The following is a 17,093-nucleotide window of genomic DNA, read 5'->3' as shown; positions in this document are numbered from 1 at the left end:
GGGGCGGGGCGCCGAGGGCCCCAATAAAACCCCACCCCGCCAATCCCCCAAACCTGCCGTGGGTCGCTGGAAGCAGCCCCACCCCCCTGGGTCTACGGCGTGCGCCGTCTTGCCTTTTCCGGAATGTCATAGACTCGTGCACTGTGCGGCCTCTGCAGACCGGCTCCTTTCACCCAGTAAAGTGCATGTCGGGTTCCTGCGTGGCTTTGTGTGGCTTGACAGCGCGCTTGTGTCGGCCGACAATAACCTGTTGTCTGGGGCGCCTGGTGGCTCCGTCGGTGAAGCGTCTGCCTTCGGCTCAGGTCATGGTCCCGGGGACCGCGTCGGGGTCCCTGTGCAGTCGGGAGGGAGCCTGCTTCTCCCTGTGCTCCTCCTGTTCGTGCTCGCCTCGCTCGCTCTCTGTCTCTGTCAACTGGGTAGGTAGACGATAGGTAGATACCACCCGACTGCTCTCCGAGGGGCTGCACCGTTTTGCATTCCCATCAGCAACCACGAGCAGATCTTGGTCGTTGCTCCGTACCCTCGCCAGCATTAGGTGCCGTCCACGGGGTGCATTTGGGGCCAGTCTCATCGGTGCCTACCGGGCTCTCGTTGAAATCTGCACGTATTTCCCCGACGAGCGCTGACGCGGAGCATCTCTTCCTAGCCTTTGCCGTCCCCGTGTGTTCCGTGAGGCGTGTGTTGGGTCTCCAGACCATTGTGTCATCAAGTTCTTCTCTTATCGCTGAGCCTCAAGCGTTCCTGGCACGCTGTGGATAACAGTCCTTTCTCGGCTGTCTTACAAATGCTTCACTCCAAGTCGGTGGCCTGATTCTTTGCTCTCTCGACAACGTCGTTACCACGGCAGACGTTTGTGATTGTCACTCTCGTCCTGTCTGCATGCTGACGGACCTGTGCCTCAACCTTGCCCAGCCCACTCAGAAGCCCATCAGAGGACTTTTTCACTTCGATTAGAGTGTTTCTGACCGCTAACGTTTGTGTTCCGTTCTTTCTTAGAGTTCCCATCTGTCTGCTTACACTGCCCATCTGTTCTTGCGTGCTTCCTACTTTATCCGTCAGAGCCCATATCGTGTGAATCATAGTCGTTTGTGTTTTTTTAAAGACTTATTTATTTTAGAGAGCACATGCACAAGCAGGGGGAGGGGCAGAGAAAGAGGGAGAAGCAGACTTCCCGCAGAGCAGGGAGCCCGACACGGGATTCGATCCCAGGACCCCGGGATCATGACATCACCGACTGAGCCCCCCAGGGGTCCTATAGTCGTATTCAATTCCTGGCCTGACAAATCCAGTGTCCCCTCTGTATTGGACTCAGGTTCTGATGCTGCTCTGGGTCCTGTAATTTCTGCCTAACGGCTGGGCATAAGGCACCGGGCAAAAGATGCTGCCGTCCAGGGGCCTTTGGTGCTGTGGTGGTGAGGTGGGCAGGGGACGCGTTCCATAGTCCCAGTCGTGAGCCTGTGTCTCTGAACTGTGGACTCCTCAGTGTTTCTCAGTGTTCACTCCCACCAAGTGGGTACCCAGCCCTAGGGGTGGGGGCTTCCACGTGGCATTTTGACCACACCCTCAGCTCGTGGGGAAGGCTCATGACCCCAGCAGGGTGTTGTGGGAAGCCTCACGCTGATCCACGATGGAGCTGGGGGACGTGGCCCCCACATGGAGGTCAGGAAAGACAGCGTCTGTGGGGTTTGCTGATGGCCTACGCGTGACGTTGAAGGAGGGAAGTCGAGGGGTGGCCCCATGCACCTGATCTGAGCGACCGCAAGGGTGGAGGTGAGGAGGACCCACGAGGCCCATCAGGAGTCAAAGTGAGGACACTGTGCCTCCTCTCAGCCCAGAGGATGGGGCACCCCGTCCCCCACCAAGCAGAGCTTGGGGCCTCTCCCCAAGGCTTCGGATCCCTATGAGCCTTATCATTAGCATCCCCTCCCAGCCTCAGTTTCCTCCCTGTGCCTGAGCTCTGCGGACGATTCAGGCACCTAAGGTTTGCCACTGGTCAGCAAGGCTGGCCCAAAGACCGCAGCACCTGGTCGCTGGAGTGGGGATAATGCAGCAGGGGGTGCGCTGTGCAGTTGGGACGGCTCCTCTCTGACATCGTGCCGCAGGGGTGGGGGGCAGCCTTGTGGGGCAGTCGGGAGAGCGCAGTGTCTCCGAGTGGCCCCCATGGTCTGTCATGACCCAGCAGACAGCACATCTTGCGTGGCAGCCCCTGAGGGCCCAGGGAGCACGCCGCATTCCCTGCAGGGTGGGCCGTGAGCCACCAGGGGCAAGGAGTGGGTATCCCCAGAGCCCGGTGCCAACACAGCACAGGAAAGATCGCGGCCGCCCTGGACAGACAGGATGACGCGTGGGGCCTGGGTGCTGGCCCTGTGCAGGAGGGGGCCTGGGGAAGGTTCCAGGAGCATGCCAGACGGTGGGCGGGGTCCCGAGGAGGGGCTCGTCACAGGAGCTGAGGGCGTGGGGGGCTGGGGCCTTGAGCAGGGGCTGCCCATCATACGTTGTCCTGGTGGCGTTCCAGAGCAGACGTCCCGTTCGCTGCCAAGCCCCCAGTTCCCACGTAAGGAGGGCCCGTCGTCGCGTGCCCCTGGCCTTGTCCTCCCCTTCCCGCAGTCTGTGCCTGGAACCGCACAGCTGTGTCTCTGGGTGCTTTCTCAGAGCTCTGCGCACACTGCAGGAAGCCATCCCAGCCGAGGGACACGGGCCAGGGCTGGACGGGGCCCGGGGCTGAGCCCATGGGGACACGTCCCTCACCCTGGCCCTGTGTCTCCCCAAAGCTGAGTGGCAGGTGGCAGAGGCAGAAGCACTGGTCCACACACTGGGTGGCTGGTCGGTGGCGGACAGGATGGTGGTACCCAGCAAAACACCAGATGGGAAGCTCATCTTCGGCAGAGGGACCTTAGAGAACCTGACAGGTGGGTCCCTGTGCCCCTCCCTTCCTCCTGAGAGGAACGGAGCAAGAGTCGGGCTCTCCATCTGGGCTGGGTAGAGGCGGCCTCATGGGAACTTGGATCAGACATTGAAAAGCCCACCGCGCCCCTCAGACAACTCGCACCCTGCCCGGTGGTGCCGTCGGCAGTTAGGAGTAGGGTGGAAACCGGCCCTGAGGCCCCCAGCCCAGCCCCCGCTCCAGATAGGGCGCTGGGTGTGAACCCGGCCTTCCACAGACCCCCGAGGGTCTCCAGCCCCAACCGACATCCAGCTCACCGTAGAGATCAGCAAGCTGAGCCCTGCAGATACGCCCAGAGGGGTGCGCGCCGCCCGTCTATGTCAGCCCGGGTCTTAGACCCATTCAGTCCCTGTGGGGTTGTGCGACCGCCATGTGTCTGCAAGACCCACACTCCTGCAGGTGGACTCCAGTCCTCCCCTCGACCCCCGTCCGGCACACCCAACTTCCCTAATACGCGCACAGAGAGTTGAGGGTGTCCGGTGAGCACAGCCAACCAAAGCTGAGGGTCAGTCCCACGATGGACTCCACGGAGCACAGACATCTGAGGGGACCTTCTCTTCGCCCCAGAGAAAATCAGAGGGTCGCCAGACATCACAGCGGTCTTTCTGAATGTGGAGAGGCTGGCCACGCCTACCAAGGTATTTGGGAGTCTCAGTGGGCTGGGGCAGTGGGGTCAGCATCCCGCTGGGACGGGACAGCTGAGGGTATGGAACTGCAGACGGCGTCACAGCCGCCCCCTCACCCAAGGTCCCACGGCAGACGCTTTCACTCCCTCTCTCTCCCTTTTCAGAAGGACCTGGAAGCCGCCTGGGGTGTGCAGGTATTGGACCGATTCACGGTCGTCCTCCACATTTTCCGCTGCAATGCCCGGACCAGGGAAGCGCGGCTGCAGGTGGCCCTGGCCGAGCTCCCCCTTCTCAGGTACTTGGGCGCAGCCGACAGCAGAGCCTCTTCTCGCAGTTGTGTGTTTGACTTCACCATCACCTGGAGCGTGGTGAAGGCAGAATGCAGGGCGGGCCACGCCCTCCGGGACAGCTTGGCTTGTCCGGTGCCACGTCCCAGCAGCATGCCTGCCAGGGCACGTCACCCCACTGTGGGGCCCTCCACCCGCGGTGATGAGGACCCAGGTGGGGGGAAGACCACCCCGCCTTGCTCTCTCCAGCCAGAGTTCTCACCCTCACTTGTCTGTGTTGGCACCTGCTCTGCTCTCACTGCCTGGACATGTGTGTCTGCTCCTGTCTGCTGAGATGCCCCCTTTCCACGGCAGGTCCCAGCTGAAAAGCAGCATTGCCCACCCAGATGGACGAGGAGGGGGCTCGCGCTACATCATGGGGTCAGGTAACGTGTGAGGTCAAGGGGTGCTGGGGGGGGGGGATGTCACAGCAGCTACCCCTAGGGGGAGGACGTTGCGGAAAGATCCCAGCGGGGCAAGGGCTGCATGTGGGCCTTGTATGTGGTCACATTCAAACAAACGAAGATATCTAGGTAGTCTCCTGGGGCAGCTGTAACAAAAGACCACAAACCAGGGGTTTAAAAACCACTGTGGAGACCGGAGTCTGAGATCCAGGCGGGGCAGGGCCATGCTCCCTCCGGAGGCTCAAGGTCCTTTCTGCCTCGTCCAGCTTCTGGGGCTCCAGGCGTCCCTGGGCTTGTGGCCGTGGTCCCTCCCATCTCTGCCTCTGTCTTCACGTGGCTTCTCCTCTGTGTCTCCTGTCTGTTCTACAGACGTTTGTCTTTGGATTTAGGGCCACCCTCATCTAGGATAAGCTCACCTCAGATCCTTGGCCACTTATATGTGCCAAGACCCTATTCCAAAATGAGGTCCCGTTCATAGGTCCTGGGGGTCAGGATGTGGATGTGTCTTTCAGTTGGCTGTGGATATCAGGCGGCTGTCCTTCTGAGGCTGCCCCTTGCTCCCAAAAAAAGGGGAGCCCACCTGACCTCGGGGGGCAGAAGGCCGCAGGTGAGGCCACTTTCTGCTGGACAGAGCCGTCTTGTTGATAGGAAGGCGAGGCAGCGGCCTGTGGGAGAACAGGTCAGGAGGATCCCGGCGAGAAGATGTCAGTCCACATCCCTCTCTGTGGCGCACTTCGCCCTGACATCTTTCCTGCCGCATCTGCCCGCTGACTCGCTACCTTGGGTGTTTTTAGGAGAATCGTTCATGCAGCTGCAACAGCGCCTCTTGAAGGAAAAGGAGATAAAGATCCGGAAGGCCCTGGAGAGACTGAGGAAGAAAAGGCGTCTCCTGGGGAAGCAGCGGAGGCGGCAGGAGTTTCCTGTGATCTCTGTGGTGGGATACACAAACTGCGGTGAGAGCACTTCCGGGCGCGAGAAGTAGGGTCCACTGTCCCGTCCCCCCCAATATCCCAGCGTTGCGCTAGTGTATTTGGGGAGGACCGCTTGCAAAAGCAACAAGACCGTGGTACTCAGAGGGCGGACAGATGACGAGAGCAGGTGGAGAGCGTGGCTGGTATCCCCGGGCTGTCACAGTGACCACGGCCAGTGCCCTCTCAAGTCCCTAGCGTGGTTGTCAAGCGCTGGGCGGGGGACTGGGCTCCATCTCTTGCCGGTGCTCTTCAGACTCCGAGACAGAAAACAGTCTGACGTTTCTAAGCCCGTTTACGGTAGACCTGCCCGTAGAAGAGTAAAAAACAATTCCGATTGTGCCCGGTAAGACTTCACGGCGCATTCCAAGGTTCAGCTTAACGTGCGGTTAGCGTGATCGTGTGCGGCGTGCAGACTCCTGGGTGTCCTTCGTGCGGAAGCCCTGAGCTCACGGGTACCCTCCCGTGAAGGGAAGGCGCGGCAGGCTCGCTTCGTCACCATCGAGATTCACTCCACAGCACGGGCCGCCGTGAGCTGCAGGCCCCCTGCGTGTGCTCCGAACACCAACGTGATGCGACCGCTCCCTGTCCTCGAGGAGCTGGCGGTCCGTGTCCGGAGCAGGGGGGAGCGGCCCAGAAAACCTGGACCGGAAAGCTGGGGGCACACCTAGGTTTTAGAGAATCCCGTCTGCGTACACGCAGTTCACACCTGGTGGGAAATGCAGAATACCGCGTGGCCTGTCGGGCGGTGCCTACGGGGGTTCCTTGTCCGTGGCGGACGGGGGCTACGCCCGGGGCTAGCGGGATCCCCGCGGCTCAGCCTGCACGGACGAGAACCGAAGGAGGCCGTGTCCTGGCACCGGTGTGTCCGGAGGTGCCAGGCCTCCCCCGGCAGCATAATCCTCTCCTGACTGACCTTCGGAGCAGGCGACTCTGGGGGCCGCCAGTAACCCCCCATGCTAGCCCAGGCCTGGGTTCCTTCCCCACTGAACACGGAGCTTGGGTGCAGGCCCAGCTCCATCTGGTCAGGAAGGCTGAGCAGGGGACGACGGCTGGGGCATTACAGACACTCTAGGACTGCCTGCACCGTCACACTCCCGTCCGCCATCACCCGTCTACACAGGCGCTCAAGCCTCCTACAGCACACGCACCCCCACGCCCCATCACCCCGTCTATGCAGACGCCCAGCCCCCCCCCCACAGCACACGCACCCCCACGCCCCCATCACCCCGTCTACACAGACGCCCAGCTCCACCATCACCCCGTCTACACAGACACCCAGCCCCCCTCACAGCACACGCACCCCCACTCCACCATCACTTCCATCTACACAGACGCCCCCACTCTACCATCACCCCGTCTACACAGACGTCCAGCCCCCCTCACACAGCACACACACCCCCACTCCACCATCATCCCCATCTACACAGACGCCCCCACTCCACCATCACTCCCGTCTACACAGACGCCCCACTCCCCCATCACCCCGTCTACACAGACGCCCCCACTCCACCATCACCCCGTCTACACAGACGCCCAGCCCCCCTCACACAGCACACACACCCCCACTCCACCATCACTCCCGTCTACACACACACCCAGTCCCCCTCATACACAGAGCACACATACTCCTACTCCACCATCACCCCGTCTACACCATCACTCTTCTCTATGCAGATACCCATTGTATCTTAGGCAAACAAAGCACTTGCCTCATTTTCGTGAATGCCAATGCCATGTCACTCACACGTACAAATAACCACCACCCTGTGTACACCATTACCCTCATCTGCAAAGGTGCCCATCCCACCCCCCTCGCTTTCATACACATCACCACCCAGTCTACACCGTCCCTCTCCTGTGAGTAGGCACTCATACCCCAGGCCCGGGCCCTCCTGACTCGCATGCATGAGAGGGATAGCAGCATCCTCCTGTTGCCCACACAAGGCATCCTAAGGGTTCTGCGGAGATCTAGGCACTCAGAGATCTCACAAACCTTGGCCACCCCCTCTGCGAGACCTGTGGCTTGGACATGGGGCCGCCCGAGGTGCCGCAGTAGACGGTGGGGCACGTGTGAGGGGGCCTTTCATGCACTGTGTCCCCTGTGACCCGCCTTCCAGGAAAAACCACGCTGATTAAGGCCCTGACAGACGACGATGCTGTCCAGCCCCGGGATCAGCTGTTTGCGACCCTGGACGTCACAGCCCATGCTGGGTGGCTGCCCTCCCGCATGGCTGTCATTTACATGGACACCATCGGCTTCCTCTCCCAGCTGCCCCACAGCCTGATTGAGTCCTTCTCCGCTACCCTGGAAGACCTGGCTCATTCAGTGAGTGTGCGATGATCCCAGGGGCTGAGTTACTGAAATCACCCGAATAACGTGGGACTGGTTCCCCTGAGACACAACACAACCCTGGGGACCATATCCCCTCACACAGGAGACAAGCTGGGGACTGGGTCCCCTCATTCATGACACAGCCCTGGGGACCAGGTCTTCTCATAGCTGATACAACACGGGGACCAGGCTCCCTCACACATGACACAGCCCTGGGGATCGGGTCCCCTCACACGCGACACACCCGGGCCCGGGCCCCCTCACACGCGACACAACCCGGGCCCGGGCCCCCTCACACGCGACACAACCCGAGGACTGGATCCCCTCGTTCACAATGTAACCCCAGGAACCAGGTTCCCTCACACGATACAGCCCGAGGACCGGGTCCCCTCACATATAGTACAACATGGGGGCCGGATGCCGTCATACATGACACAGCGCTGTGGCCTGGGTTACCCTCATACACGACACAACCCGGAGGCCAGGTCTCCTCATACACGACACAACCCTGGGGTCTCCCATTGCACCCCCTCAGGAAGCTGGCGCCCTAACTTCCCTGAAGCAAGCCCTGCCTAGAGACCTCTTCCAAGACCAATTCCAGAAGGAGGTGGAACCGCTCTGCGGGGAGACCTGTGACAGCTGCCCCTTGGCCCTCGGGTCAGCGTTCGTGTGCAGCTTTGGAGTGAGGTGATTCAAGGGCACGTTCTCTTGGGGCGTCCACCCAAACCCCAAACCTAGTGTCAACACGAGGAAACAACCAGACAAACCCCAACTGAAGGGCGTCCCACAAATGCCCACACAGTGCTCAGCACGCTCCGGGTTCAGAGGGGCCAAGGAGAGGTGACAGACGAATGTAACCCGTGTCGTGGATGGTGTCCCAGGACGGAAAGGAAGAGCCGGGCGACTCCAGAAAGACCAGGAACGTAGTCAGAAGAGCACGCCGCCTCACTGTCCACATTTCCCAAAACTGAAATGTTTCTGGAATAAAATGCTTATCTTTTTCTTAATTTTAAGTGCATCTAAAACCTGGAAGCGAACATCCTGGAATGTAAATGGTCTCTCTGTTTCCGGGGTCAGAATCACAGGCAGTTCTTACTCTTTTTCTGTTCTGCGTTTTCCCAGTTCTGCATCAGACCCCTACCTGGAAACCATTTAAAGTCAGGCAAAAATGATTCTTTAAAATTCGAAGTAACTCAGACTCTGAAAGTTTCACAGTGAGCATGCAGGTGTGTGTGGGTCTGAGATGTGGGAGACGCCCAAGGCCCTGGGTTAGGGTTAGGGGAGCGGCCTGGCCAGGGCGAGACCCCGCGCAAGGGGCACCGGGTGAGCCACGGGCCCGCTCTGGTCTCAGGGAGCTCCCACCCCCAGGTCCCACGCACCTCACCAGCACTACGGACTACACAGGACGCCGCCCCACTCCCACCTGGGCACGCGGTGCCCGTCAGAGCCCCCATCTGGGCGCGTCCTCCTCTGGGGGGGGTCGAGGACCAGTGTCCCGTCCCATCCCTGTCCCCACCACGTGGCTGGTCTGTTCCTCAGGATCTGATCGTCCACGTGAGAGACGTGAGCCACCCTGAGACGGAGCTGCAGAAAGCCAGCGTTCTGTCCACTCTGCGCGGCCTACACCTGCCCGCCCCGCTCCTGGACTCCGTGCTGGAAGTTCATAACAAGGTGGACCTGGTGCCCAGGTGAGTGGACCCCCGCCCGCCCACTGCCCCACGACCCCGGAGCCTCGCTTCGGGCGAGTGCCGGTGATGGGCCTGTGTGACGGGGGCCTCGACGTGGCTGATGACAGAGCAGGCTGCTGTCATGCAGGCGCTGGAGGCAGCTTCCCGTGGCGCGTCCTCCCGTGGCGCGCCCTCCCCTGCTTTCAGGAAGAAAAGGGAGGTAGCGCGCCCTTCCCCCACCTGCCTGCTGTGAAGGGCCGGCACTCGCAAGAATCAGCAGGCCACCAAGCAGCGTATTTCGGGGTGGTGTGTTCTGAGCCCCCCGCCCGCACAGACCCCATATCTCACTACGTCCTCATCATGGTTTCCTCTGTGTTCCTGTCCGACGGGGCCGCGTCCTCTCCTGACACACACGGAGCGGGTCACGGTGGGGGCCCGTTGGGCGGGGGCCCCTGGAGGACCCTCGCTCCGTCTTCCCGAGGCTGAGCAGGGTCTGCTGGCTGTCCCCCCACAGGTATAGCCCGGCGGGACCACAGGCTGTCGCCGTGTCCGCTCTCCTGGGGCGCGGGCTCCCGGAGCTGAGAGCCCGGCTGGAAGACGCCATTCTGAGAGCCACGGGAAGACAGGTCCTCACCCTCCGGGTCCGGCTGGCGGGCACGCAGCTGAGGTGTGTGGGGCTGGCCCGGCGGGGGCCGTGGCCTGCGGTGGCCGAGCAGGGTGTGGAGGTGCAGGAAAGGCAGCGGAACGGGCAAGGCACCAGCACACAGACGTGCTGCGTTGTTTCTGGGTTGCCGTGAATGTGGGTTAATCACCCCACGTGCGGGCGCCGGCTGGCTGTTTGCGTGCCAGGCGTTCCCGGGCCGTGGGCAGTGACGACAAGGTCGTGTGCGGGCTCGGGGACGGAGCTCCCTGGGGGAAGCAGTTCCTGCGAACATGTCCTTACAGAATGCTGCCCTTCCTCACGTCCTCAGCTGGCTGCATCGGGAGGCCACGGTGCAGGAGGTGGACGTGATTCCCGAGGCCGGCGTGGCTGACGTCAGGGTCGTCATCAGCAGCTCCGCCTACGGCAAGTTCAGGAAGCTCTTCCCCGAGTGAGTGGACACTGTGTGGGTTCAGCCGTCCACTGAAGCGGCCGCCGTCCCCTCCGTGGCTGCTCAGGGTGGAAGGGCTGGTGGCTGCCTGCTGTGGCTGGAAGTCAAAGCTCAGCTTGCAGGCGGACTGAGCGGTTCTGGTTCCCGGGGGATCGAGCATGCCTCGTGAGAGCTGGCGTCCCGCAGCGTTTCGGCTACAAGATATGCAAAGCTCTGCTCGTGTTTGTAGACCAGTCTTCCTGCTGCTTCCGTGTGTGGGCCGCCCTGCGGAGGTCCTGCCCGTGGTGGCCGCGAGAGGGCCAGTTGGGGTTTCCCCATCTGCTGTGTGTCACAGACTCACAGCTGCTCCCCACGGAGCGTCCTGGAATTGGGACAGTCTCCCGGCCACCCAGAAGTCTCTCTGCACGGTTCGAGGAGAAAACACGGTGTGTCACTGAATCAGCACAAAGCCGGGGTGCTCCGTGCTCACAGGCAGCCGGCTCCGACGAGGGAGAGACAGGAGGGACCTCGCCTTCCCCACGGCCTGTCACGGACCTGGGCTGTCTTCACCGCAGGTCCCAGGACACGCACCCTGCGGCGCAGAACTGGACGCCAGTCCCTCCGCTTTTAGAGACATTCGTACACGTCTGAGCGTGGCGCCGTTGCCCGTTCTCTGGAGGGAACGCTGACGTGAGAGGCCTCTCTGTTGCCGCCCTGGGAAATGCTTCGCTTCGTTTTCCCCCTTCGAAGTGTGTTCACCCTTACAGCAGTGTTTTGTGAGTGATTCCAGATTTCAGCATTCAGGGATTAAAAATTAAAAAAAAAATCTGTAGCCTGCCTTGGGGCATGCAGGGGGGTGTGTCTTTCCTGAAGACGGGAGAGCCTTCTCCTTACTCGAGTCCTGAGATGTGAGGACAGAGCAGAGGCTGAGTTGGGGAAACTGAGGTCCCCGCGGTGCTGGTGTGGAAGAATGAGGAGGAGCCGGGATCGAGGAAAGCAGGGAGCACGGGAGCCGGGTTCTCGCCAGAAGGACCCAGCCCCTGACCTTGGCCCACTCAGACCCATGTCAGCGCCCTGGCTTCCAGAACCGTTTCGAGAATAAATCCCTGTGCTCTGAAGCCCCCACATGTGATCATCTGTCCCAGCGGCCCTGGGACACTCAGGCGCAGGGTCCTGGGGTGTCGGTGGACAGGACTGGACGACATCGCCCCACGAGCTGGCTGTGTGCTGGGACGGCCTCACCCCCTCCTCTCACAGGGGCCCCGAGGGCTGAGTGTGGAGCTGATACGAGGTCCTCTGCACTGTCGGGCCCACACAGTGGACGCGGATGGCGCAAGGTCCCCCAGCACCGTCCAGGCCAGTTCAGCGGCTAAGTAGACTGGAGGTGCGAGGCCCCCCAGCCCCATCCGGGCCAGCTCAGTGGACTGGGGGTGCCCGAGGTCCCCCAGCACCGTCTGGGCCGGCTCAGTGGACTGGGGAGCGCGAGATCCCACGCAGCACCTTCCGGGCCGGCTCAGTGGACTGGGGGTCACGAGGTCCCCCAGCCCCGTCCGGGCCGGCTCAGTGGACTGGGGGGCGCGAGGTCCCCCAACCCCATCCGGGCCGGCTCAGTGGACGGGGGGGCGCGAGATCCCATGCAGCACCGTCCGGGCCGGCTCAGTGGACGGGGGGCGTGAGGTCCCCCAGCCCCGTCCGGGCCGGCTCAGTGGCCGGGGCAGGCGTGAAGTCCCGCGGCACTGGCCCAGTCGGCCCAGTGGCCGGGGCGGGCTGCAGGACGGCCCAGGTGTGGCTGGCGTCAGGACACCTGCCGCCTCTGGGAAGGCTGATCAGTCCAGGAGACCCGCCAGGCTTTCTGCTTCACTCAGCTCAGCCCCTGGGGGATTTACTCCTACGGGGTCTCCAAACAGACCCCAGGGGGCAGGGAAGCATCCTGCATGGGCCGCCCCAACCCCTGAGGCCCAGCCCAGTCCACATGCCCCTGGGTGTGTGCTCCACTCTGCCCTGAGCCCCCTCGGCCGTGCTCTGCCCGGTCCCTACGCCAGGGGCACATACATCTCCCCAGACCCCCTCTCCGGGCTCTGACCGCTCCACCCCAATTCCTCCCTGTGCAGGAGACACAAGGAAGGGGTGGGCATGGGTCAGGCCTCTGGTCCCTCACTCTCCTCCTGGCACCCCCCCTTCCCCCTGCCGCTTGGTATCCCCACCCCGTCCCAAAGGCCCCACCCCAAGGCCTGGAGACTGCAGGGTCCTGACATCTGCTGTGGATACTTATCACAGTGGGGTCTTGCTGAGGAGGTGGCTGGGGGTTCCAGGGGGCCTGCAACAGAGGGCTGGGGGCCTCGGGGGGCCTGGGAGGGAGAGTCAGGGGGCTTCTGGGTCCTAGGAGGGAGGGCCACAGGTTTCGAGAGACACACAGAGAGGGTATCGAGCTTCCCATCAGGGGGAACAGGTACAAGACCGCCCCCCACCCCGCTCCCCCTGCCAGCACCCAGGCTTCCCCAAGACCCCTCTGTCTGCAGATGGGCTTCTCCCCTCCCAACTGCGGGGCCCACCGTGCCCAGAGGAGCCGGGCCCTGAGAACAAAGCCACGTGCTGGGAGGGCGGCAGTCACTGCAGGAAGGGAGCCCACCCAGACCCCCGCAGTGCCCCCACCCCAGATCTGACGTGGGACCAAATATGGGCTTGACCCAGAGCCGCCATCACGAGATAGTCGTTCACCCAGCCGACCACGCACACTGCCGGGCGCTGTGAAGAGCTGAACCACACCGCCGCCTCCTCTGAGGGCTGGCCGTCCACACCTTCAGCCACGGCGTTGTCGTCTGCCAGGCAGATCCCTCAGAGAGCTCACCCCTCGGATACAAGTCTCATCTTTAAAATTAACTACACGGGGCCAGGGGGACACCTGGCTGGTCCAGTCGGTGGACCTCGGGGTTGTAGGTTTGAGCCTCACCTTGGGTGTAGAGTTTACTTGAAAGTAAAATCTTCAGGGCGCCTGGCTGGCTCAGTCGGTTAACCGTCTGCCTTCGGGTCAGGTCATGGTCCCAGGGTCCTGGGATCGAGCCCCGCATCGGGCTCCCTGCTCCACGGGAAGCCTGCTTCTCCCTCTCCCACTTCCCCCTGCTTGTGCTCACTCTCTTCTTCTGTCAAAAATAAAATCTTAAAAAAAAATTTTTTTTAATTAAAAAAAAAAGGTAAAGGGGCGCCTGGGTGGCTCAGTTGTTAAGTGTCTGCCTTCGGCTCGGGTCATGATCCCGGAGTCCTGGGATCGAGCCCCACATCGGGCTCCCTGCTCGGTGGGAAGCCTGCTTCTCCCTCTCCCACTCCCCCTGCTTGTGTTCCCTCTCTCGCTGTGTCTCTCTCTGTCAAATAAATAAATAAAATCTTTTAAAAAAAAAAAAAGGTAAAATCTTCAAAAAAAATGAAATGAAGTGTGTAATCTTTCCTTCACGTCTGCACTGAGGAACTTAAAATACCACAGAACTCAAAAGTTGCATCCAGGGGCACCTGGGTGGCTCAATCGGTGAAGCATCTGCCTTCAGTTCAGGTCGTGATCTCGGGGTCCTGGGATCGAGCCCTGCGTCAGTTTTCCCGCTTAGCAGGGAGTCTGCTTCTCCCTCTGCCTCTGCCCCCCATTCGTGCTCACACTCTCTCTTTCTCCCAAATAAATAAAATGTTAAAAAAATTTTTTCATCCAGTTCTTTTGTTTGTTTGTTTTTTAAGATTTATTTTTTTTATTTGACACAGGGAGACACAGTGAGAGAGGGAACAAGAGCAGGGGGAGTGGGAGAGGGAGAAGCAGGCTTCCCGCCGAGCAGGGAGTCTGATGCGGGGCTCGATCCCAGGACCCTGGGATCATGACCTGAGCCGAAGGCAGACGCTTAACGACTGAGCCACCCAGGCGCCCTCATCCACTGTTTTAATTTCCAAAGCAACAATAAACTGTGGCCCAGCACTATTTCTGAACAAAGCTCTCCGTGACCTGCAGAACGTGCTCGGTGAACATCACGCTTGTACAGACCCTCCCATGCGTTGCCCAGATGGTTTGGTCGCTTGAATGACAGAAACAAAAATGCACAAACACGTCCGACTTTGTCGATCGTCCTCTGGGATTAAACGATCACGTGGACCGTTCCTGACACAAAGACAAGGTACTCGTGGAACAGACACAGACACGGTGGTCCTTGTGTTATAGCATCATTTTCAAGACTATATCCTAAGACCTAATGTCTAAGGACTGTTCCATTGTAGGAGGAATATTCCAGAACACGAGATACACAGAAACTCCTGGATCCCCTGTTAAGGTGGGAAGAAAAATACGACAGTGTAATTGGGATTCACCTTTTGGCCAAGAATTGGAAACCACCAGCTCCATAACCCTCATGTGCAAAAGGAGGGACTTCTGACCTTTGGGGTCATGAAGTTGGAACCCTGAGTACCGGGAAGCAGAGCTAAGGCCTCTAGCACGATGCCCGGCTGCCCATGGGGGCGCGTCTCGTCCGGACCCCCAGGGTTTTAACTCATGGAGGTGGCTGAGGCCAACCACCGAAAGAAGAATTTAATGATTCCCGTCTCCCCAGACAGAGGCGGGTGCCCCCTGAGGCCACGGGGAAAACCCCTTTTGGGGCGTGAGGGTTTCCACGGGAAAGGCAAGGTGGGAGAGCACTCGGGGCAGTTGTCCAGCGTGAGTAGTGGTGGCGGGCTCTGGGTGACAGGCCCCCGCCCCGGGAGACTGGGGTAGCGGGAAATCAGGCGCAGCTCGCCTCTCGGCGCTTCCCAGACACCGTGTGTCTTACAAATGGAAGGTTGGCCAAGGCTGCGGGCGCCATTCTTCCCACAGTATCTGCTCGCTTCCAGTCTCTGCATCCCATTCTGGTAATTGCGGTTCCAGCTTTTCCTTATGAGTCTATTTGTTGTGGTTATCTGTGGCCAGTCGTTATGACTCCGACAACTCAGATGGTTAGCATTTTTAAGCAATAACGTATGTTTTAATTAAGGCACGTACACACTTTAGGTGTCATACAATTGCACGCTTAATTGACGGTAGTGTAAACATAACGTTCATGTGCACGGGAAACCAAAAAACTCATTTGACTCGCTTTACTGCGATCTTGCTGGAACCAAACCCGCCCTGTGTCCGAGGAGCGCGAGAACCGGTCCAGCCCGTGAGCTCCGGAGCGCACCCACGTCAGTGTGGCGTGTGAGCGTTGGAGGACGGGGCGCTGCATTTCCACAGAAGACGCGTGCTCCCAAGTACGTTGTTTCTGTCTGTGGGCATCAGCTAGCCCTGAGAGGGGCGGTCGCACCGTTCCGGTCCCCAGACGCCAGAGCATGAGGACACAGCAAAGAAGAAAATACAGTTAACGTCTTTGGTGCTGTGAGAAATGGGTGGCAAATAGATACAGACGGACGGACCCTAAGAAACCGTGGAATGGCGATATGGGAAAAGTGAGAAACGCCCAGTGTGGCCTTGGGAGAAGGGACCAGTGACAGGCGGCCAAAACCACAGACCATCGGCTTCATTTTGGAGATGCTTGAAGGCAGCCTCCCAGCGGGGCTGACGTGCCGAGCAGAGGAAGGGGATGGGAGGAGCACAGACTTGCCACTCCAGGGGATGGGTGGGAGGACGAGGATGCCACGGCAGCCCCCGGCGTGGGCGTGGAGCTGCCCGTCACACCTGAGTCCGCACACCTCCTTGAAGAGAGCGCTACCCGAGGCCTCTGGAGGAGGAAGGGAGCATGTGTACAACACCACTCGCCATCAAACAGCCCCTAAGGGTCCTTATGTTACCATCAGAGAAGCCAAAGGGAAACCAGCCCCACAGGGCCCACGGTCCTCGGGGAAAACACACGGGCCGTGATGCCGTCAGAATTAGAAGGAGGTTTTCCCCATTTTCGTGGTCTTCTCAGTGTGGTGCACCCACTCCTACCCAACAGACACGATATGATGGGCTTCACATGGCTCCAGGAAGCCATCAGGACGTCCTCAAGGCCCCAGGGGAAGGGGCGACCCATGCAACCACGGCACAGCTGGGGCTGAACCTACAGGAGCAGACCCCAGGTTCCGGGTCGTTCTTCCTCTCAGGATGCAAGCACCTACCACCGTTGATCATCAGCGTGTTCTGTGATCCTCCCCAGCAACACGGAAGAACTGTGAGGCCGGGTGCCACCAACGGGGCTGCCCTGATGTCAGGGGGAGGCAGGGACCCCGCCCCAGACCCACTCTTCCCGCCCGCACTCCACGTGAGCTGCAAAAGGGACACGTGAGCATCTCAGCAGCTTCTCGTTGAGTCTTATGACATCACCCACAAACGTGTCTGCACCGATGAAGTCGCCCGCGATGATGTTGGTGCACTGTGCGCCTGGCCCAGGGCACTGCTCCCGGACCCACGTGCTCAGGCACGGCAGGTTCGGGAGGGTCATCTTCCTGAGGGACTGGGACGGGTGCCCGAGGACATACGCCAGGTTCTCCGTCAGGTTGATACCCGCCACAAACAGCCCGCCTGAAACAGGAAGGAGAGAGAGGTACACGGTGCTGCGGACAACCCGCCTCACGCTCCGCCAGCCCACCCCCTTCTCCTCCCACTTCTCATTCCCAGAGTTTCAGGTCTCCATGCAGATGACAGTTCCAACGGCAGAGGGAACATACGTGTCAATGCCAGTGCCGTGCTCCTGTCACCCAAGAGTGGGCGGAATCACGTCCCCAGAGACGTCCACGTCCCGACCCCCACGTGGTGGATGGAATCACGTCCCCAGA

At 60.6% G+C, this 17,093-nt stretch overlaps 2 protein-coding genes across 4 annotated transcripts in view; one reads left to right on the top strand and one right to left on the bottom strand.

Annotated features, from left to right (window-relative positions):
* The window catches only part of GTPBP6 (GTP binding protein 6 (putative)), a 12,109-nt gene extending 930 nt beyond the window's left edge, over positions 1–11,179 (top strand). The window contains exons 2-10 of one of the 3 annotated variants that reach the window (XM_035029622.1): positions 2,772–2,909; positions 3,512–3,582; positions 3,738–3,865; positions 4,212–4,282; positions 5,095–5,253; positions 7,389–7,597; positions 9,143–9,291; positions 9,785–9,937; positions 10,242–11,179. In XM_035029622.1, the coding sequence (XP_034885513.1) occupies positions 2,772–2,909; positions 3,512–3,582; positions 3,738–3,865; positions 4,212–4,282; positions 5,095–5,253; positions 7,389–7,597; positions 9,143–9,291; positions 9,785–9,937; positions 10,242–10,365 (1,202 nt within the window). In that variant the 3' untranslated portion in view covers positions 10,366–11,179. Of the gene's footprint in view, positions 1–2,771; positions 2,910–3,511; positions 3,583–3,734; positions 3,866–4,211; positions 4,283–5,094; positions 5,254–7,388; positions 7,598–8,138; positions 8,291–9,142; positions 9,292–9,784; positions 9,938–10,241 lie in introns of those variants that run through there. The other 2 variants (XM_035029620.1, XM_035029623.1) reach the window with 2 other exon arrangements.
* Positions 11,180–15,193: 4,014 nt separating this feature from the next.
* PLCXD1 (phosphatidylinositol specific phospholipase C X domain containing 1) overlaps positions 15,194–17,093 on the bottom strand; it is a 28,102-nt gene continuing 26,202 nt past the window's right edge. Inside the window, exon 5 of the mRNA XM_035029608.1 lies at positions 15,194–16,839. Within this exon, the coding sequence (XP_034885499.1) occupies positions 16,526–16,839 (314 nt within the window). The 3' untranslated portion in view covers positions 15,194–16,525. The remainder of the gene's footprint in view (positions 16,840–17,093) is intronic.

Source organism: Mirounga leonina, unplaced genomic scaffold (assembly GCF_011800145.1).
Source record: "Mirounga leonina isolate KUSES-001 unplaced genomic scaffold, KU_Mleo_1.0 Mir_268, whole genome shotgun sequence".
Classification (NCBI taxonomy): Eukaryota; Metazoa; Chordata; class Mammalia; order Carnivora; family Phocidae; genus Mirounga; species Mirounga leonina.
This window is presented reverse-complemented; position numbering and strand designations above follow the sequence as displayed.